The sequence below is a fragment of the Trachinotus anak genome, unplaced genomic scaffold (assembly GCF_046630095.1).
Source record: "Trachinotus anak isolate AG129_WGS33_773 ecotype Australia unplaced genomic scaffold, CSIRO_AGI_Tana_v1 ptg000010l, whole genome shotgun sequence".
Taxonomy (NCBI): Eukaryota; Metazoa; Chordata; class Actinopteri; order Carangiformes; family Carangidae; genus Trachinotus; species Trachinotus anak.
In genome coordinates, this window is record NW_027273861.1 from 11,225,351 (window position 1) to 11,248,856 (window position 23,506).

At 40.0% G+C, this 23,506-nt stretch overlaps 1 protein-coding gene across 4 annotated transcripts in view; it reads right to left on the reverse strand.

Moving 5' to 3' along the window:
• The window catches only part of LOC139626948 (uncharacterized), a 39,984-nt gene that overhangs the window by 3,234 nt on the left and 13,244 nt on the right, over window positions 1–23,506 (reverse strand). For 2 of the 4 annotated variants that reach the window (XM_071487515.1, XM_071487516.1), the window contains exons 3-4: window positions 20,816–21,100; window positions 5,489–5,773 (exon numbers count right to left, since the gene is read on the reverse strand). In XM_071487515.1, coding sequence (XP_071343616.1) covers window positions 5,489–5,773; window positions 20,816–21,100 — 570 coding nt within the window. Of the gene's footprint in view, window positions 1–5,488; window positions 5,774–7,038; window positions 7,132–7,746; window positions 7,903–8,277; window positions 8,956–12,341; window positions 12,418–12,640; window positions 12,710–14,655; window positions 15,598–20,815; window positions 21,101–22,178; window positions 23,152–23,506 lie in introns of those variants that run through there. The other 2 variants (XM_071487517.1, XR_011692469.1) reach the window with 2 other exon arrangements.

Below are 23,506 nucleotides of genomic sequence, written 5' to 3' on the forward strand. Positions count from 1 at the left end.
CACCTGTCACTTACTACTCTGAACAACTTACCTGCTACTACCAACAACCTCACATCCACCAGTGGCAAATAGAGCTCGGCGAAACAAACTGTCATGCACACTGTACGAATTAAACCACTACTAGACTTATTAAAAAAACAACAAACTTCTCTGAGCATGCAAGGCTTGGGATGACTTTGTTGTTTCTTAAACAGCGATGATGTGAAGATGATGAAGGAAACTCCGCTGACACCATCTTGCTTGTATATAAAGAGGTTTATTACAAAGAAGTCCAGCATCAAATCAGGCACTCGAGATTGCCTGAGAGAGGAGTTGAAGCCAATATGAATCTCCTCTGAATATCAGCTCTAACTACTCGCTTATAAAGGTTGGTGTCATGAAGCTGAGACAAGATATATGGTCCATATCTAAATGGACCTCATTTTCTAAGACACAGAAACGCTCATCTCCTATGTCCTTTTGATCTAGGGCCCCTAATTAAATGTACCAGACCCAGGAAGTCACATAACATATGGAAATTAAGACATTACAACATACAATACCCAGGAAGTCAAATAGCATATGGAACTTAGGACACTACAACTTCAACAGCTGAACCTCAGCGGCCAGGGAACTTTGTCCCCACCCACAATTACTCCTAAAACAAGAAAGGCAAAATGATAAGAGGGCCCAACAGAAAGGCTGAACACAGCCCAGCTGGACACTCACCTGTGTATACACACTTAACAAGGCTAGATGCATGTCTTGTAAGGTAGCATGTATTTTAATGTATTGTGCCTATTGAGATAATAATTACAAATATTTGATACAAAATTATGTGGCAATTTAACTTCCAAGCAGTGCCTGAAATATATCAACTAGCGTCTTCACTTATTCCCTGGTAATTCTTCAATTATGGAAAACACTGTATAGTGGGTGAGTGACAGACTGACTGGACAAGTGGATGAAGTGACAGCCACAGTTTGTGACATCACAGTGTGATGTCATCACACTGTGATGTCACAAACTGCCACACTGCCACAGTGTGTGACATCACAACTTCAAAGTGTTCCATGTAGTAAGAACTTCAAAGCATTCTATGATGATGTCATCAGGATCCTCACAAAGTGTTGCTTTGTGAGTTTGTCATTCACATCTATTATCACTCAGTCTGTTTAACAGTGTCATGCATTTAACTTTTAGTACATTCTAAAATCTGCTGACAGAGAGAACAGACATTTTCAGATGGATGCTAATCCCAACCGATTTACAGCTGTTGTACAAACAGTTGCTGAGAAAGATAACAAACCACCTAACATGAACGAGGCAACTTTACCTGCCTCTATTCGTTTCAGGAACAGACAACTCCAGATAGAAAAATATGATGTTCTGTCTGGTAAATTAGGCGATTACCTCATAGAGGAACTCCTAGGAAAGGGGTCATATGGACAGGTTTTCCAGTGCATTAAATTGGACACCAAAGAGAAAATTGCAGTGAAAATTATGGGCAAAGATGTGGGCTGGGCTGGTAAAAAAGAAGTGTCCATTCTTAATAGCCTCAAGAAGATTGACCCAGACAAGAACAACTTGGTCAGGTTTACCGACCATTTTGAGCACAAAGGACAATTTTGTCTGGCATTTGAAATGCTGGACATAACTATAGAAGAGCTCATAGAGAATATAACTGTCAAGCCACTGCATCTATCTCAGATTCGAGTAATGGCACAACAGATGCTGGTGGCTCTGAATGCCCTGAAGAGCATAGGTCTGGTACATGCAGACATCAAGCCAAACAACATTATGTTGGTCAATCATCACCGGCAGCCTTTCAAGGTGAAACTGATTGATTTCGGTATGGCTATTCCAGTCTCCAAAATACGAACTGGCACTATAATGCAAATCACTGGCTACAGGGCCCCTGAAGTAATCCTGGGCCTTCCACTGAATGAGGCTGTAGACATGTGGAGTCTTGGCTGCATTTTGGCCTTTATGTACCTTGGCCGGGACCCGTATCCATTACACTGTAAACATGAGGTAATGAGAGTCATCATACAGCTGCTGGGTCAGCCTGATGATCGTATGCTGAATTCAGGAATTTATACTAAAGACTTCTTCAGCAAAGACCAAGACTCCCCTAGTCCTTCATGGAGACTGAAAACAGAGTGCGTGTTCCCATGTTGCAAGAATGAAGACTCCATTACCAGCCAGCATATGGGTGCTTTTCACAAGTTTAACAGTTTTGATGACATGGCAAAGACTCGCTGTGGGGTGAACGATGCTACCGAGTATGAGGACACGCAGGCGTTTTTAAGCCTCCTCAAACGGATGTTACATGTAGATCCCGCAAAAAGAATCACCCCCAGCGAAGCACTGGGACATCGTTTCATTACCATGAAACACTTTCCTGCTGATGCTAACCCCAACGCTTATATGTCATCAGCATATTTAACCATAAAACAATGCGAACTGGCGGAATCATCGGTTGAATTCAAGCGCCTTGTAACGTCCAGTGAAGTTTTAAGCTGGAGTGGAGCATCCATTACTAGCTTGGATGACTCACTTTCAGCTGACGAAGAACCTGTTGTTTGCACCAATGATGAATCACCACCAGCAGATGGCTTAGATGAAGCCAGCAACACTTGTTTGAATTATGGAACCCCAGCTACAGCTGACACAGCCACTGCTGACAATAACACACCACCAGGAAAAGCTCGCTTAGATAACACCACTACTGCTGAGATTGCTAAGAAACCACCTGGAATGACTCAGACAACTTCACCTGCCTCTGTGAGTCATAAGTGTGACAACAGGCTTCTCCAGATAGAAAAATATGATATTCTGTCTGGTAAACGAAGTGGCTACCTCACACAGAAGCTCCTGGGGAGGGGGGCATTTGGGCACGTGATTCAGTGCGTAAGATTGGACACAAAGGAGAAGATGGCCGTGAAGGTTCTGGGGAAAGACGAGGCCTGGGCTGGTAAAAGAGAAGTGGCCATGCTTAAAAAACTCAATAAACTTGACCGAGACAAGAACAACTTGGTCAGGTTTACAGAGCATTTTGAGCACAACGGACATTTTTGTTTGGCTTTTGAAATGCTGGACGTAAGTATCGAACATTTCGTCGAGAAGATGACTTCCAAGCCACTGCATCTGTCTGAGATTAGACTGATCACAGAACAGATTCTGGTGGCTCTGAATGCCCTCAAGAGCATAGGCCTGGCACATGCAGATATCAAGCCAGACAACATAATGTTGGTCAATCATCACCTGCAGCCCTTCAAGGTGAAACTGATTGATTTCGGTTTGGCTATTCCACTGTCCAAAATGCACCCTGGCACCGTGATGCAGGCCATTGGCTACAGGGCCCCTGAAGTAATCCTGGGCCTCCCATTGAATGAGGCTATAGACATATGGGGTCTTGGCTGCGTTTTGGCTTTCATGTACCTCGGTCAGGATCCATATCCATTACACTGCGAACGTGAGGTAATGAGAGTCATCATGCAGCTGCTGGGTCAGCCTGATGATCGAATGCTGAATTCTGGTATTTATACCAAAGACCTCTTCAGCAAAGACCTAGACTCCCCTGGTCCTTCATGGAGACTGAAACCAAAGTGCACGTTTCCCTGTTGCAAGAACGAAGACTCCATGACCAATCAGCCTAGCGGTGTTTTTGATATGTTTACCAGTTTCAATGACCTGGTGAGGACTCGCCCTGAGGTGAACCATGCCACTGAGTATGAGGACACACAAGCATTTTTAAACCTCCTAAAACAAATGCTCCATGTAGATCCTGGAAAAAGAATCACCTCACATGAAGCCCTGGGGCACCGTTTCATTACCAAGAAACACTTTCCTGGTGAAGCTAACCCCAAGCCTTGTATGACATCAGCCTATTCGACAATAAAAGAATGCAAACTGGGGGAATCATCAGTCGAGTTCAAGCGCTCTGTGACGTCAAGAGAAGTTGTCAATTGGAATTTAGTATCCATTACTAGCTTGGATGACCCACCTTCAGCTGATGAGGAAACTGTTGCTTGCACTCACGATGAATCACCACACAAAGATGGACGAGAAGAAGCCAGCAACACTTGTTCAAATTCTGGAACCCCAGCTACAGCTGACAGAACTGCTGCTGACATTAATAACAGACCACCAAGCAAAGCTGTCTTAGATGATGCCACCACTGCTGAGCCTGTTAAAAAACCACCTGGCATAAATGAGGCATCTTCACCTGCCTCTGTTGGTCATGACTCTAATGGAGACAACACCAACACTGATGGAGAAACTACAGGATTTGTCGAAGTTAAAACCCGGAAAAAGTATTTGAAGAGGATTCGTCGATTCTTCTCACAGCTGTTCAAGAAAATAAGTTGCTGCAGTGTAGATGTTATTGACTGAAGACACATCACACTTGATTTAAGGTACGGTGGGGTCCAAAAGTCTGACATCACAAAGTGGTCTCAGACTTTTGAACCTCAGAACAGCATGGGCATGGGCAGCACAGCAGTGCAGTGGTTAGTACCGTCACCACAAACAGTAAGACGGCTCTTAATCTGGACCTGTCCCTCTATGTAGAGTTCATATTTTCTTCCCATATCTGCGTGGGTTTACTCCGGGTGCTCCGGTTTTCTCCCACAGTTAAAAAACAAACAAATAAATAAATAAAATAAATGAAAACTTTAAATTTCCTGTTGATGTGAGTAATTGTCTAATTGTGTTTGCCTAATGATTAGCAGTTTACCTATGTAGACTCAAATTATTGATCACAAATAATTCCAAATGAACAAAATCTACACTCAAAAAATTAACTTTAATGAAATTTATTTCTGTATTAGGTTAGTTAAAAGCAAAATTGTTAAGGTCATCTAATGTAATGAACTTGCATTAGTTACATAATGATTGTACATTGAGCCAACTTAAAAAAATAAGTAAGTAAACTGCCTTAATGCAGCATAATTGTCAATATTATAGTCTAACAACACAACAGGTTGGCAGTTTTTGTAGTAGCATAATTGTCTAACAATCTAACAACAAACTTGCCACTATCAACTTTTATTTTAGCATTGTCGGGAAAAAAAACTGAGATGTAAACACTTAAACAAACATGTAAACACACTTGAAGCATTTTTTTAAAGTAGTCTTTGCTTTTTAAGTTGTCAGTATATGCAAAATGGTGTGACAATCCAACTGACTTGCAGTAGTGTTTTAGGTGCAACTTTGTGTTTAAAACAGCCGCAAAATATCAAATCAGCTGTCAACAGTTTAGGTGCAGCATGGTCTCTCAATTCAACATCCTCTGACTTTTTACTTCGTAGTCCCACTAAAATACCATTTTTCATTTATGGTCGTAGTTTTCCTAAAGTTTGCAAAACCAATGCTTATTTTTCTGAAGTGTAGTTTTTTCCTGCTCTGCTTCTTTCACACAGGTATTCATTTATTCAGTATCAGCCAGAACACAGAACATTCATTGGTTAGCTGATTCATACAGTTTGTTCTTGAGCATCTGTACCTTGGTTGAGAGTCTGCAATCATCCAGCTGTAGGAAGAACTTCTGAAGTACTTCAAAGAAGGCTTTCAGTTCCTGAGGATAACTGAGGTTCAGTGCATATATTACACCCATTAAGAGTGCACATGCAGAGGCGACGTCTCCCAAGTCAGGCAGAACCTCAACACCCTCGATCACTATTCCAACATCGGCTGGAGGAGTGGTGGCATCCCCTCCCTCAACACTGACGCTGTAGATGCCAAAGATGAGTCGTTCCAGCTCCCTCTGAACAGCCGTAGCATCTGAATCCTTTACATAGGAGAGACAGAAAGGACAAAACCAAACGATGAAATCAAGAAACAGATTCTTCAGAATTCCACAGAATAAACTTTGCATTTCAGATTTCCTTTATATAACAATTTGATTAAAATAGTGTTAAACTTAAAAAACAGTGCTATGTGTATAAAAATGACAAGCTGAAGAGATATGATGTTACATTATTTAATATACAGTTTATAACAGCCGTTCTCAATAGGCGGCCCCCGGGACGAATACGGCCCGCCGGCCACCTATTTGTGGCCCCCGAACTGTTATTTCTTCAGTATGTGTTTTGGTTGGGTCAACACGTATACCTATCGGGACTTGTCTCCATGCCAACGATACACAAACAGCCTGTTAATGGGTCGCGCTGCGAGCGCATTTTTAAGTTTCACTTTCGCTTTTGAAGCCGTTCGCATTGTCACTTTGCCAGAGAGCAGGGGAGGGAGCCTCGATTGCGCACGAAAAAAAAAAAAAAAAGGTTGCACGAAAATGGCGTGTTCCAAATTATCATCAACCTACTGCTGCGAATCTGCGTTCTCAACAATGAACGAGGTGAAGAACCAGCACCGCAGTGCACTCACAAGTGAACACTTGCAGCAGTGTGTTGGCCATCACACCATTTGAGCCAAAGTTCCAAAGACTGGCAAAAGACACAAGATGCCATTTCTCTCATTAAGCTGTGTTTCACACTGAAACACTTAGAATGTAAAATAGTTTTTCATTATATTTGATTCCCGAGATCTTGATATGTTTGTTTGTTACCTGTTACGACTCTATGGAGGTGCTGATTTATTTTTGTTAAACTTAATGGTAAACTGGCCTGACCGACCTCAATAAATGAACTTTGAGTCACTGAAAATCATCTTTGTGGCCCTTGAAGATGTGTATTTGAGTACACCTGGTTTATAAGGAACACTGCAATCTAATGCAATCCAATGCAACAACTCTGACATAGATTTGAACTTTTCCTAAACTTTTTATTTTCAGTTTTTGCTTACATGGTGTTCCTAATACTTTGCCCCTTCATTACATAAATGGGGTGGACACAATATTAGGAACTCTCTTAAATATAATGCACCCCAGTACACCACCACCACCACCACCACCACCTACTATGACCTCAGTAATCAACATAAAGTGAAATTATTGCCTTTCTGACAATGTCAGCAAAAACTGAAAATGTATAAGCTTAACAAAAGTAGAATGTATGGCAGAGTTGTAGTATTGGACTGCAAGTAAGAAGAATTACCGACCAGGTATTCCTTGAAGAGGATGTTCAGGTCTTCATTCAGGTAGATACAAAGTGCCCTGAGGATGCATTCCCTCTTCTTTTCAACAGTTTCATTCTGAAGTTAAAAAAAAATTACAGAAATACTTTAGGACTACACATGCAAACACACTACACCTCACATTTCAGTGGAATAGATGACATCAGAGACAGACAGGTATACAATAACCAATTAATCATCCCATGGACATTAATGGCTACTTGTCAAACAAAGTTACCACCACTTTATAGATGTCCACATTAAGCAGGGAAGAGAAATTAAAACCAGTAAAGCATCTTCCTATTTTGTTTTAAAATCTCTTTCAAGTCCAAAAATAGAACTTTTCAACCCTATCGTTTCACAACACTCACTAATAGATCAACCTGAAAACAGAGGCCTTGATTTTATAATGTGAGCCAGGGAATTGTCATCATGCTGTATCTTGAGAAGCAAACTTTCTGTTACTCATTCCAAATGTCAATACATCTGATCCCTAAAAACAGTTATGGTCACAGATCTGCTGTTAAATTGTGAGGTGACTGTAAATAAAAAAATAGTAATTTGTTTGAAAGAAGCATAGGTCTTGTGAGCAACCATCAAATCACAATTTTCTGACTGTTTACTAGTCCATATAAATGTCAAAACAGACTAGTCAACATCAATTCATTGTTTTCTACCAACAGCAAAACATACCTGTGCAATTGGGACCAAATTTAAGCTAATTTTCCTCCCTGCAGAGCCTCCTTTCTTCTTGAACACTTTGATGAGCTGGGCAGAGTGTTGGTCAAGTTGTGCAAGGAACTTTGAGAAGAGGGGAGCAATTCTGATCCTCACAAATTCTGCCTCCACCTGCAAACATAATGTCCACAAACAAAAAATATTATTGGTACCTACTAAAACATTCAACCTCATAGTTAGACCTCATAAAAGGTTTTTCTATGTTTTGCCATATTTCTAAATTCAGAACAACTCTGTAACTGCCCCTAGTACTAAGAGACTTGAACAGAGATGCTCTCACAAGACTATATAAAACCAGACTGTGCTCTATGCAAGTCAAAATGTGCCCTGGTTACATTGGACACAAAATGATAAACATTCCCATATGCTACTGAAATTCTGCAAGCCATTACAGCTGTTTCACATTGTCATTTGACACATTCTATCAAATGTATGAATCCAATGACAAAAATGTCAATTATAGCCAGTTTAAGAAGCCATTCATACCTCTGCCACAGTGAACAGTCCTGGCCATCTGATCTTGAACTCGGCGATCATGGGCTTGTCTCTGACGACCTCCTGCCTCCTGTATGCAAAGGTCTTGGCCATCTTCTCTTTCACAACTTTATCATTATGTCTCTTCTTGCCAAAAATAACAATGCAATCAATACAATCTTTCACCTTCAAGGCTCTCCTGGGTCTCTCCAGCAGGATAGGAAGGACAAAAATTTACCTCTGCCTTTCTGGGTTTTTTGACCATAGGCATGATAGGCAGGCTTACATCTATCTGCAGGTTTGTGCTTGAGGGAATTAATGCTCAGTTCTGACGACCCCAAGTTTCTAAGCTTTGTTCTGTAGTTTGCCATCTTGTACTTAAGGCTTATCTTCCATCCATAGAAACCACTGGAAGATCCTAGTTCTCTCAAACATGGGTGTGCTTTGATTAAAGCTTCAGCAACAGATTTGAAGGGTATGCCTTGAACTTGATGATTTGCTCAGCCAGACTCTCCAAGATGTGTGATTTAAGTTTGTGACTACAATTCAGAACAACTCCATTTGATATGAAGGCCTGGTTTGCACTGTGAAGTTGCATCTCCACATCATATGGAAACAGTTTTTCAGCATTGTTGGCACCAAGGATAATCCTCAGTTTTACTGGTGCAGCCATCATCCAAATTATTCAGTCTAGAAAAGACAAAAATACAAGTATAAAGCCATTAAATATGTATAAATCAAAAACATTAAAATTGGAAAGTCAACAAACATCTTTGATCATATGTAAACTGATTTTTTAATGTCTGAGTATTTGACAGTTGTTTCTGGTGTTACTGGATTGTTCTAAGTTGTCTTAGTGACTTAAAATATAAAATTGGTATTTACTTTTGGACCCACACTTTGACAGGCCAGTATTTCCTGATATATAAACAGTGGCCACTTTATTAGGTACATGTGTACAATCTAATGCAATCCAATACAGTGGCACTGCTGTAAAATCTACCTTTGTTAAGCTTATAATGTTCCGTTTTTGTTGAGATTCAAAAATCACAAACACCTCAGTTTAAAGCAGAACATATACACATCTCAGACTGAATGCCATCAAAAATTATATTAAAAGTTCCTCTGTCTTAAAAGTTGTACAGATGTACCTAATAGACCGATCAGATTCAACCAGTGCCAAGGACTTCGTGCATGCACAGAAACACATTAATATACAGCCAAGTGGACATAGATGATGGGTGTTATGTTAGTATTAGGTGCTCATGCTAGTGAGAATAAATCGTACACTTAGTAAGCTATCAATTACAGGTGTTTACTTACATATTCAATACATGCTTTTAATATCAGGATATCATTTAAACATAATCAGTCGAAGGGGCCCAATGAAGTAGTCATGTAATGGGTACTTCTCTGCCAGTTCATCATGTGTTATCAGGGACATTTTGTCAGTTGGACATGGTTGCAGTTCAAAGGCTCTGTAGTGCTCCCTAAACCAAGCTGAGAACATCCTGACAATGAAATTCAGTGTATCCTGAAGAACACATATCCTTATTATCTCTGCAAATTCAGGTAGCCCATCAGTAAATCCACAGATGACTATCATTCCCTTTTTATAATTGATCCCCTTAAAATCTGCACTTTTAGCCATGTTTACTTCTGCCATGTTTGGGTACATCTGATGGATAGGAAAAGATACATCATCTTTCAGCACCTCAAGAGGAACTCTTGATACACTTGACGCTTCAACTCCAGGTTTCTGTGCATGCAATGAGTGTAAGTGATAGGCAATCATCAGCTGGTGCTTCCTTGACAGTGTTAGAGCAACATTCTTGAAACACTTGGTATGATGAGCAACTTCCCTAAAAAAAACTGTGTTTACCCTCAAATCGCATGGTCCAGACTAGAGGGCCAAAACATTGGATCATGTGAGGGTAATGCTCTAAGTAGTGATGCTTTGGCAAAAGTTTTTGGTTAGGAAATGCTTCTTGATATTTCTGTCTGTGATCAGAAATTTTGAACCAAAGATATCCAATGGATTCTTCAGTATGGATCTGGGCAACGGCAAATTCAACTATCTCTTTTAAATCCAAAAGTATCTCCCACACTGGTTCACCATGAGGTATAACATCTCCAATCATGAAAGGCAGCAATCTTAAGAGAGTCCAATTTTCAGCTGCATTGCCACCTATTGTGTTTTTGCTTAAAAATGTTTGTGGCTCAACATGAGGACGATTTGTTTTATCATCTCCCTTGTAGGGAAAATTGAGAATGACCTTATTTAAAGTATCCAAAGAGAGGTATTTTTGGGATATTAACACACCCAGACACTATGCAAGTTCCACTGGAACAATACCCTCTAACAGATCATGGAGTATGTCCAGGGGATATCCAGTTGTTACATCAAAATGAGAAAGATTTTCTGTCAGCACACATGGCCTTTTCACTCATCTTTGGATTGGACACTAAACTCACGCGACATAACCTGCTTGGACTGAAACTCAATGAAACGTCCTGTGCAAAATCGACAAACGTACTCTCCTGAATAACTCTCCACAAAGGGCTCCCAAATTGTCAGCGGCTACACATTGTACTGTGCTTTTAATATTTTGTCCAATCTGTGGTACAAATACACCTTGCTCTTCCAAGACAACCAGATCATGCAAAAGAGGTTCAAGCACTTTTCCATATCCATATTCCTTGATGTAGCTACTTTTACACATTACTGCCAAGTAGATGGAGGACAAAGAGGAGTGCTGGCCTGGAGATAAGTTGCTCAAAATCTAGTACATCGCGCAAAGTTTGTGCTTCTTTCTGGAAGTACCCAGAGGGTTGCACACTTCAAACTCATCAATATAAAGGGTTACTCTTATTCTCAATTCTCCATCCTGTCCATCCAGAAATGATTTGTATTCTTGTGCACATTCATTTGAGTGAGCACTATACTTTTCTACTACATCATCAATCATACCATCTTTGCTCAGGAGCTGCTGCAATGACTGCAATAGTGGTATGTATTGGTAGGTATGGTTGCGTTCCTTATCTAAAAATATATTCAACTGGTTCAACTACTTGGAACTTGTCGTTGATGTACCTCCAATTGCACCAATCACCAGAACAAATTCCTTGTATGTGGAAACATACTTGGCAATAAAACTGATTCTGATTCTGATGTACTGTTTCCATTTAAAAGCAGTGCCAAGTGGGCCCTGATCTCCAATTGTTTTTGTCAATGGATTTGAGATGCAGACTGCATCTGTCGCATTAAGACCAACATTATGCTTGGTACAAAAATCTGAGACAATTGCATTTATAGTAGTCAGCGATGTAGAACTCATCAGGAAGTTCAAGTCCTGTACAAGCTCATCGACAGCACTACTGGGAACGTGGAGTATGTTTTCCAGCTTAAGCAACACTGCTGCAAATTTCTCTTCTATCATCATTTTCTGAGCTGTCTGTAAACTAGACTGCACTTCTAGCTGGTCTTCTAATACTTCACTGTCTCCATGTTCAACTGAAAGACTTGGAGTTTCAAAACTCTCTGTTACTGCAACTATCCCAGGTTTAAAGTCACTGTAAGAATAACCAAGGGGCTTTCTGTTTTTATGTGATTTAAATGTCCCATAGATGTTTGTCCTAAATGTACACCCCTTGAACATGCAGGGGACTGTTTCATTGGCTTTGAGATGCAAATTGATATGAGTAAAATACTCCTTTTCAGAGGTAACTTCAGAGAATCCACAAATATGACAACTGAATGTGGCCAATGACAATGTTTGCTGTGATGTCTCTCTGTTATGGAATCTACAAAAATGAGACCTGAGCACATTCCATGACTTAAATGTACATGGACAACTAATATGTGGGCAAGGATATGGTACCTGCGCCCATTATGTGGATGTTTTAACCTATAATGTTTAAGTAATTGGCCCCTTGTTGAGGTCTTTGAACTGCAACCTTTACGCTGCCACATTCAAATCAGGAAAAAACAGCAACAAAGGAAATTAGTTAAACTTAACTTAAAACTAAAAGTTCTCTTCAGAAAAACACTAACTAACTAATAACTGTTAACTTACCACATGCAAGCTCAGCAGTGCCACCTACACCACATCAATGACGGAGGTAGCAGATAAAGGGTATCACAGCCAGGATCTGAAATTCAACATGTTAACAGATGAATTAGAAATTGAAATTAGAAAACAAAATTAACTAATGAAATGTATTACTTGCTCTTAAGGTGAACTATAGAGCTAAAAATGAATAAGTTATTCAGAATGAGAGCAAGATAATGAAGCTGTCATCTAATAAATGTTTCTAAAAATAAAAATGCTGACAACCTGATTTGCAGTAATTAAGTAGCTAGTTGTGATCATACCTGTTATGAGTGCAGTGCCTTGGCCAGACAGGAGGGAGCATGAATCATCAATGAACAATCATTCAGGACCTGAAGTATTGCAACGATGATGATTACAAAAACGGATAAGAAATAAACTAAAATAAATTTATAGAGATGTTAACAGATTAATTATTGGTGCACTTTTCATTTTCCAGGGTCTTTTAGAGCTACAATCAATTTTTTTTTTTTTTTTTTTTTTTTAATAATTCCTTGCCCTGACTTTCACAGACTCAACCCAATTAAAAAAACAAACAAACTAAAAAAAACTGTAGTGAATGAGCAGGGGACAAAGCAAAGTATTTTATAGTCTAACAAATGCATAAAGTAAGCTTTCAAATTCACCACAATTGCGTGGATGGATTCTGCCCTACTGCTTTGAAATAGAAGATGAGTGCCATGCATTGTTGCAGCTAACCATGCTTCAGGTCCACAAATGTGTACCTTTCCTAGTGTTTATCTGTGTTGAATGCAGAAAGATGGCTTCAATTAGTTTATTGTACTATGAATATGAACAACCTTCCGTCTGGCTAAAGATACATTGACTTTATCCATATAGAGTGAGCACAGTAAAATACCACAAGCCTGATACAGTATATCATTGCTGGACCAGTAAACACATTCTTCTGAACTGCAAATCATAGGTTCACTAGAAATGCCACTCAGTGATTCAACCTGCTCAACATGTATTTAGGTATGATTTCATTCATTCACCAATGGTGAACTGTAGCAATGGCAATTCATAATCTTCACTGACATTACAACATTACAACACCACAATACATAACTTCTCATTAGGCCTATGGCATTAACGATCTGTGTTACACTTGAAAAATAAGCCTAAATCCCCTTTAGCTAAGCATAAAAATAATTTAAAAAATCAATTTAAAAAAAACATTGTTGCACCTTTAAGAAAACATAATACAAAAATAAAACGGTAAGTTTACAGTTAATACACTTCCATATAACGTTATGTGCTCAAAGAGATTGATGGACAGCCTTAACTTATGTCCTTTACCTGGAAAGGGGAGAGTGCGATATCTAAACAGAAAGATTTAGATATTGTAATTTGCAGCATTAAACTGAGGCAGGTCTGCTCCCTGAGGCGCCACTCTTTTTTCCATGTATGTTAGCATATAGCTTTCAGAACTTTACAAGGGTTGATTCAAGTTATTAAACAATAAAAACGCAACATATTGGCCGAGTATAAGACAGCTCTTATTTTAAGATGTGAGTGGGATGTGAGACGTTACCTCAAGCCCACAGCCACTTCCCATTGCTTTTGTTTCACTGTCATGTTTCTGTTGGTCCGCCAACCCACCAGCCCAAAACATCTGGTTGTTTAAAATTACCTGTTCTACTCTCATGCAGACACGTAGCATTTCCTGTACTGTCCTTCATAATAAAAGCCTCCCGCTAGTTTGCCGTAGTGAAGCTTTTAATATGAAGGAGCAGCAGGAAGGTGGTGGGTTTGTATCAGCGGTACATTCAACAGCTCTGAAACGGCTGACGGATCAGGCACCGGTAAAATAAGGCAGATATCAAAGTGGCCCAGAGACAGGAACACCAGACTCAGACTAATGAAACCGCAGAGGCTGGGTTACAAAAGCAGCCAACTCAGAGCTAAACACAGGCATGTACAAACACAGCTTCCTCTGTGGTCACAAGCACAAACTCAGATTTTGAATGGCCTGTAAAAAGTTTTGCCATCGCCTACAGTGAGAAACATTTATAGACTGAATATAAAGTTATAAAATGACATTTACATATCGGCTATGGTTTCACAGTGGTAATGTGCTCATGGATCGGCGGGGCTCGGCGGGATAAAGGCTGATGGACCTGAGTTCATGCGGCTAAGTTAGCAAGCTAACATGTCCAACCTACAAAAGCACGCCAAAATATAGAGCACGTCTTATATCAAAAACCCAAAATACAATCATGCTCAACATTGAAACACTACAAAAAACAGATATGGATGAAAAAAAATACCCTCTTACCTTTTCCAACTCAGGAAACAAAAACCATCAGCAACTTTTCCGCCAAAATTAACCAACGGACGATCTGGGGGTCAAGTGTCCTGACGCATGTGCAGTCCGACTCACCTTCATCTACTTCTGAGTTTTATGGCAGCTGGCGTTTTATTACTGCCACCTTCTGGATGTAAGAAGTGTCTCAATCCTAATTCACTTAAATGTTTTTTGACGAAACCACACATTGATATTTTGTAAAGATAACAAGAGACAACATTAAATGGACTTTATTAGAAAAAAATATTTTAACTTAACAAAAACATGTATTTTAAGTAAACTGAACATTTAAAAAAAATGTAAAGCGCACAACCCCACTGATTCATTTTTTTGAACGTACTATCCCATTTTAGTGTAATGTTACATAACTCCACGACTAATATTTTCTGGACACAACTGTCAGTAATGCTTAATTCCTCAGTAATCAAAACTATTATTTTTCTTGTCAGAAGTATTTGTATTGTGAAAAGTAAATTCTTGATCAAACATGGCATTCTTATCTGGATATCATGCCATGTATCACTTTTTTTAAGTACACAGACATACCTCAGACAGATACATATCACAGACATTATCTGTGAAGTACAACATTTATCAGCCATCAACAAAGAAAATATTCTTCACAACACCAAACAACAGAACAAGAGCAAAGCTACTTATTGTGATGAAAATAAAGTGTTCAGTGAGAGCTACCATAAGGCATGTCCTATTTGGTCATTGCTCCCCCAAATGTCGAACTGTTATTTTTCAAATCTTTATTTAACCTCAATTAACCTGTGACAACATTAACTAAGGATGTAAGGACCATGATAGTGTGAAGTACTTGTTGGTTTTGCTTTAATATGCCAAATTGTAAATTTATGATATGTTGTTGTTCAGACAATTTAGCTAAACCAGCTAGTATAGTCTAACGCCAGGTCAATTATGGCAAACACTGTATAGTGGGTGAGTGACAGACTGACTGGACAAGTGGACGAAGTGACAGCCACAGTTTGTGACATCACAGTGTGATGTCATCACAGTGTGATGTCACAAACTGCCACACTGCCACAGTGTGTGACATCACAACTTCAAAGTGTTCCATGTAGTAAGAACTTCAAAGCATTCTATGATGATGTCATCAGGATCCTCACAAAGTGTTGCTTTGTGAGTTTGTCATTCACATCTATTATCACTCAGTCTGTTTAACAGTGCCATGCATTTAACTTTTAGTACATTCTAAAATCTGCTGACAGAGAGAACAGACATTTTCAGATGGATGCTAATCCCAACCGATTTGCAGCTGTTGTACAAACAGCTGCTGAGAAAGATAACAAACCACCTAACATGAACGAGGCAACTTTACCTGCCTCTATTCGTTTCAGGAACAGACAACTCCAGATAGAAAAATATGATGTTCTGTCTGGTAAATTAGGCGATTACCTCATAGAGGAACTCCTAGGAAAGGGGTCATATGGACAGGTTTTCCAGTGCATTAAATTGGACACCAAAGAGAAAATTGCAGTGAAAATTATGGGCAAAGATGTGGGCTGGGCTGGTAAAAAAGAAGTGTCCATTCTTAATAGTCTCAAGAAGATTGACCCAGACAAGAACAACTTGGTCAGGTTTACCGACCATTTTGAGCACAAAGGACAATTTTGTCTGGCATTTGAAATGCTGGACATAACTATAGAAGAGCTCATAGAGAATATAACTGTCAAGCCACTGCATCTATCTCAGATTCGAGTAATGGCACAACAGATGCTGGTGGCTCTGAATGCCCTGAAGAGCATAGGTCTGGTACATGCAGACATCAAGCCAAACAACATTATGTTGGTCAATCATCACCGGCAGCCTTTCAAGGTGAAACTGATTGATTTCGGTATGGCTATTCCAGTCTCCAAAATACGAACTGGCACTATAATGCAAATCACTGGCTACAGGGCCCCTGAAGTAATCCTGGGCCTTCCACTGAATGAGGCTGTAGACATGTGGAGTCTTGGCTGCATTTTGGCCTTTATGTACCTTGGCCGGGACCCGTATCCATTACACTGTAAACATGAGGTAATGAGAGTCATCATACAGCTGCTGGGTCAGCCTGATGATCATATGCTGAATTCTGGAATTTATACTAAAGACTTCTTCAGCAAAGACAAAGACTCCCCTGGTCCTTCATGGAGACTGAAAACAGAGTGCGTGTTCCCATGTTGCAAGAATGAAGACTCCATTACCAGCCAGCATATGGGTGCTTTTCACAAGTTTAACAGTTTTGATGACATGGCAAAGACTCGCTGTGGGGTGAACGATGCTACCGAGTATGAGGACACGCAGGCGTTTTTAAGCCTACTCAAACGGATGTTACATGTAGATCCCGCAAAAAGAATCACCCCCAGCGAAGCACTGGGACATCGTTTCATTACCATGAAACACTTTCCTGCTGATGCTAACCCCAACGCTTATATGTCATCAGCATATTTAACCATAAAACAATGCGAACTGGCGGAATCATCGGTTGAATTCAAGCGCTTTGTAACGTCCAGTGAAGTTTTAAGCTGGAGTGGAGCATCCATTACTAGCTTGGATGACTCACTTTCAGCTGACGAAGAACCTGTTGTTTGCACCAATGATGAATCACCACCAGCAGATGGCTTAGATGAAGCCAGCAACACTTGTTTGAATTATGGAACCCCAGCTACAGCTGACACAGCCACTGCTGACAATAACACACCACCAGGAAAAGCTCGCTTAGATAACACCACCACTGCTGAGATTGCTAAGAAACCACCTGGAATGACTCAGACAACTTCACCTGCCTCTGTGAGTCATAAGTGTGACAACAGGCTTCTCCAGATAGAAAAATATGATATTCTGTCTGGTAAACGAAGTGGCTACCTCACACAGAAGCTCCTGGGGAGGGGGGCATTTGGGCACGTGATTCAGTGCGTAAGATTGGACACAAAGGAGAAGATGGCCGTGAAGGTTCTGGGGAAAGACGAGGCCTGGGCTGGTAAAAGAGAAGTGGCCATGCTTAAAAAACTCAATAAACTTGACCAAGACAAGAACAACTTGGTGAGGTTTACAGAGCATTTTGAGCACAACGGACATTTTTGTTTGGCTTTTGAAATGCTGGACGTAAGTATCGAACATTTCGTCGAGAAGATGACTTCCAAGCCACTGCATCTGTCTGAGATTAGACTGATCACAGAACAGATTCTGGTGGCTCTGAATGCCCTCAAGAGCATAGGCCTGGCACATGCAGATATCAAGCCAGACAACATAATGCTGGTCAATCATCACCTGCAGCCCTTCAAGGTGAAACTGATTGATTTCGGTTTGGCTATTCCACTGTCCAAAATGCACCCTGGCACCGTGATGCAGGCCATTGGCTACAGGGCCCCTGAAGTAATCCTGGGCCTCCCATTGAATGAGGCTATAGACATATGGGGTCTTGGCTGCGTTTTGGCTTTCATGTACCTCGGTCAGGATCCATATCCATTACACTGCGAACGTGAGGTAATGAGAGTCATCATGCAGCTGCTGGGTCAGCCTGATGATCGAATGCTGAATTCTGGTATTTATACCAAAGACCTCTTCAGCAAAGACCTAGACTCCCCTGGTCCTTCATGGAGACTGAAACCAAAGTGCACGTTTCCCTGTTGCAAGAACGAAGACTCCATGACCAATCAGCCTAGCGGTGTTTTTGATATGTTTACCAGTTTCAATGACCTGGTGAGGACTCGCCCTGAGGTGAACCATGCCACTGAGTATGAGGACACACAAGCATTTTTAAACCTCCTAAAACAAATGCTCCATGTAGATCCTGGAAAAAGAATCACCTCACATGAAGCCCTGGGGCACCGTTTCATTACCAAGAAACACTTTCCTGGTGAAGCTAACCCCAAGCCTTGTATGACATCAGCCTATTCAACAATAAAAGAATGCAAACTGGGGGAATCATCAGTCGAGTTCAAGCGCTCTGTGACGTCAAGAGAAGTTGTCAATTGGAATTTAGTATCCATTACTAGCTTGGATGAACCACCTTCAGCTGATGAGGAAACTGTTGCTTGCACTCACAATGAATCACCACACAAAGATGGACGAGAAGCAGCCAGCAACACTTGTTCAAATTCTGGAACCCCAGCTACAGCTGACAGAACTGCTGCTGACATTAATAACAGACCACCAAGCAAAGCTGTCTTAGATGATGCCACCACTGCTGAGCCTGTTAAAAAACCACCTGGCATAAATGAGGCATCTTCACCTGCCTCTGTTGGTCATGACTCTAATGGAGACAACACCAACACTGACGGAGAAACTACAGGATTTGTCGAAGTTAAAACCCGGAAAAAGTATTTGAAGAGGATTCGTCGATTCTTCTCACAGCTGTTCAAGAAAATAAGTTGCTGCAGTGTAGATGTTATTGACTGAAGACACATCACACTTGATTTAAGATACAGTGGGGTCCAAAAGTCTGACATCACAAAGTGGTCTCAGACTTTTGGACCTCAGAACAGCATGGGCATGGGCAGCACAGCAGTGCAGTGGTTAGTACTGTCACCATAAACAGTAAGACGGCTCTTAATCTGGACCTGTCCCTCTATGTAGAGTTCATATTTTCTTCCCATATCTGCGTGGGTTTACTCCGGGTGCTCCGGTTTTCTCCCACAGTTAAAAAACAAACAAATAAATAAATAAAATAAATGAAAACTTTAAATTTCCTGTTGATGTGAGTAATTGTCTAATTGTGTTTGCCTAATGATTAGCAGTTTACCTATGTAGACTCAAATTATTGATCACAAATAATTCCAAATGAACAATATCTACACTCAAAAAATTAACTTTAAATTTATTTCTGTATTAGGTTAGTTAAAAACAAAATTGTTAAGGTCATCTAATGTAATGAACTTGTATTAGTTACAAAATGATTGTACATTGAGCCAACTTAAAAAAATAAGTTCTGTTCAACAAGAGATATTTAAGCTTACCCAAAATCAGTTATGTTACATGGACTTAAAGAATATATGTACAGGCTACCTATCTTATATTTGTCATTTCAACATATATCTTAATCGTATTAGTAAAATAATAGAATTAAGTTAAATTATGTAAAACATTAGGTTTTCATCCAATTTATGTTTTACTAATTAGTTTGACATAATTCTAGTTAGTCAACAGGTTCCACGCAAATTAATTTTGTACACCCAACATATTTTTATTATTTCTTTTATTCACCAATGCAGCACTGATTCTGGTAACATTTTAGTGGTCCAAAACACGATCCAGTAACATTTTTGGGACCGAAAGTGTAACGCATATACTTAGAGTTGCAACTATTAGTCCATTGATACATCAAAATAGTTGGTGATTCATTTTCTGTCGCTGATTTTGACTTGTTTTATAAGAGGGAAATAAATGCTAAAATTCTTAAATGTGAATGTTTTCTGGTTTCTTTAGAACTCTATCTCCCAAAACCTCAACATCTAATCGCTTAACAGAAAAAATTAATTGACAGATTAATCAATGAAAACAATTGTTAGTTACAGCCCTACATAATAAACCATACAACAGCGTGGTCTAACACTAACAGTAAACTGCCTTAATGCAGCATAATTGTCAATATTAAAGTCTAACAACACAACAGGTTGGCAAATTTTGTAGCAGCATAATTGTCTAACAATCTAACGACAAACTTGCCACTATCAACTTTTATTTTAGCATTGTCGGGAAAAAAAACTGAGATGTAAACACTCAAACACACTTGAAGCATTTTTTTAAAGTAGTCTTTGCTTTTTAAGTTGTCAGTATATGCAAAATGGTGTGACAATCCAACTGACTTGCAGTAGTGTTTTAGGTGCAACTTTGTGTTTAAAACAGCCGCAAAATATCAAATCAGCTGTCAACAATTTAGGTGCAGCATGGTCTCTCAATTCAACATCCTCTGACTTTTTACTTCGTAGTCCCACTAAAATACCATTTTTCATTTATGGTAGTAGTTTTCCTCAAGTTTGCAAAACCAATGCTTATTTTTCTGAAGTGTAGTTTTTTCCTGCTCTGCTTCTTTCACACAGGTATTCATTTATTCAGTATCAGCCAGAACACAGAACATTCATTGGTTAGCTGATTCATACAGTTTGTTCTTGAGCATCTGTACCTTGGTTGAGAGTCTGCAATCATCCAGCTGTAGGAAGAACTTCTGAAGTACTTCAAAGAAGGCTTTCAGTTCCTGGGGATAACTGAGGTTCAGTGCATATATTACACCCATTAAGAGTGCACATGCAGAGGCGACGTCTCCCAAGTCAGGCAGAACCTCAACACCCTCGATCACTATTCCAACATCGGCTGGAGGAGTGGTGGCATCCCCTCCCTCAACACTGACGCTGTAGATGCCAAAGATGAGTCGTTCCAGCTCCCTCTGAACAGCCGTAGCATCTGAATCCTTTACATAGGAGAGACAGAAAGGACAAAACCAAACGATGAAATCAAGAAACAGATTCTTCAGAATTCCACAGAATAAACTTTGCATTTCAGATTTCCTTTATATAACAATTTGATTAAAATAGTGTTAAACTTAAAAAACAGTGCTATGTGTATAAAAATGACAAGCTGAAGAGATATGATGTTACATTATTTAATATACAGTCACAAAGCACTTTATAAGGAACACTGCAATCTAATGAAATCCAATGCAACAAGTTGATCAACTTGTCTGGTGAGACATATCACCTATCCTGTGTTTTGTGCGTGCTGCTGACTGTGGACTGCCAGTCCATTAAGTGTCTCCGCTTGTGTTTGGACTTGAACTTTGAGTGTTGTGACGCTCACCTCGGTTTCTGTTTTCATTGTGGCTATTTCCGTTTTCAGAAGGACTGAAATGTCCATGATCTGTTAATCTGTTTTAACCCAAATACCAGTTTTCATTGTGTACAGCTCTGAATGTAGAGAGGCTATCGTGACTAACATGACATTTTCATTTGTGTCACATGTGTTCTCTTCACTAACTTCATCCCAAGGCAAGGCCATGGTTCCACCTGGGCCTTCTTTGGCAGAGTCACTCTTTGGCTTGTTTCCCTTTTTTGAAGTCAGCATTGTCTGGTCCTAAGCATAATTTTCTAACTTACACACCCTGGATGTTAGGCTGTCATAAAAACTACATTGAAGGTGTCCTTATTGTGATGAAAATGAAGTGTTCGGTTGAAATCAGTGAGAGCTACCATAAGGCACATCCTATTCGGTCATTGCTCCCCCAAATGTCGAACTGTTATTTTTCTAATCTTGATAATTAACCTGTGACAACATTAACTAAGGATGTAAGGACCATGATAGTGTACAGTACTTGTTGGTTTTGTTTAAATATGCCAAATTGTAAATTTCTAATCTATTGTTGTTCACAGAATTTAGCTAAACCAGCTAGTATAGTCTAACGCCAGGTCACTTGATGCCATAGCAATGACAGTTGCATAGGATCAAGCTATAAAGTAAATAAAGATAAGGTTTCATTTTATAATATTTACCTTTTTTACCTAGAAGCTTTAAGAATTGAAAAGATGACAGGAAGTGTCATCATTACAGGTGTCTGCTAGGAATGCAGTGACTTTAACACGACCAATGGGAGTGACTCAAAACGAGGCTTCATAATAAAATAATGCTGATACTGTCACGTGAAAATGCTTTTTAATGTCTGTGGAGAGGAGTCATGCGGGGAGGAAAGGTTTCACAAAGCTGTTTTTAAGTGTGAGAGCGAATTCATCTGCCAACATGGCAACCTGCAGCGGGGTGGACACTTTTTGTTAATTTAGTGACTATACACTCAGATACAGTTTTTTAATTCTTCCAGCAATATTAATCACAAGCGCCACTGATCAAAAAGAATGCCTTTGTATCTTGCAAAGTCAGTATAGGCTGAAATTCCCTCTCTTTTTCCTCTTTTTCTAACTGGAGGCGAGCAACATGGACTTGTTACTGCACATTCAGCTTAGAACCAGGAGTGGACTCAACAGAGACGGGATCCAATGTTTTTTCCTCTGCTGCACCACATGGATTGTGTAAAACTAATCAGCTGGTGCTCGGGCTGGCTCCTCCACCAGAGGAGCAGAGCGACTCACAGTTGAAGACACTGTGGCCATTGGCCTTAGCGTAGGATCAGCCACAAATCATTTGATTGATATCCAACATAATATGTAATAACTCAGAATTACAGAAAAGTATTAGCGACTAAGCTCACCTGTCACTTACTACTCTGAACAACTTACCTGCTACGACCAACAACCTCACATCCACCAGTGGCAAATAGAGCTCGGCGAAACAAACTGTCATGCACACTGTAAGAATTAAACCACTACTAGACCTATTAAAAAAACAACAAACTTCTCCAGCTCCTGCCGTTGCCAAACTTAACCTGCTTGTCTTCTCTGAGCATGCAAGGCTTGGGATGACTTCAACAGCTGAACCTCAGCGGCCAGGGAACTTTGTCCCCACCCACAATTACTCCTAAAACAAGAAAGGCAAAATGATAAGAGGGCCCAACAGAAAGGCTGAACACAGCCCAGCTGGACACTCACCTGTGTATACACACTTAACAAGGCTAGATGCATGTCTTGTAAGGTAGCATGTATTTTAATGTATTGTGCCTATTGAGATAATAATTACAAATATTTGATACAAAATTATGTGGCAATTTAACTTCCAAGCAGTGCCTGAAATATATCAACTAGCGTCTTCACTTATTCCCTGGTAATTCTTCAATTATGGCAAACACTGTATAGTGGGTGAGTGACAGACTGACTGGACAAGTGGACGAAGTGACAGCCACAGTTTGTGACATCACAGTGTGATGTCATCACAG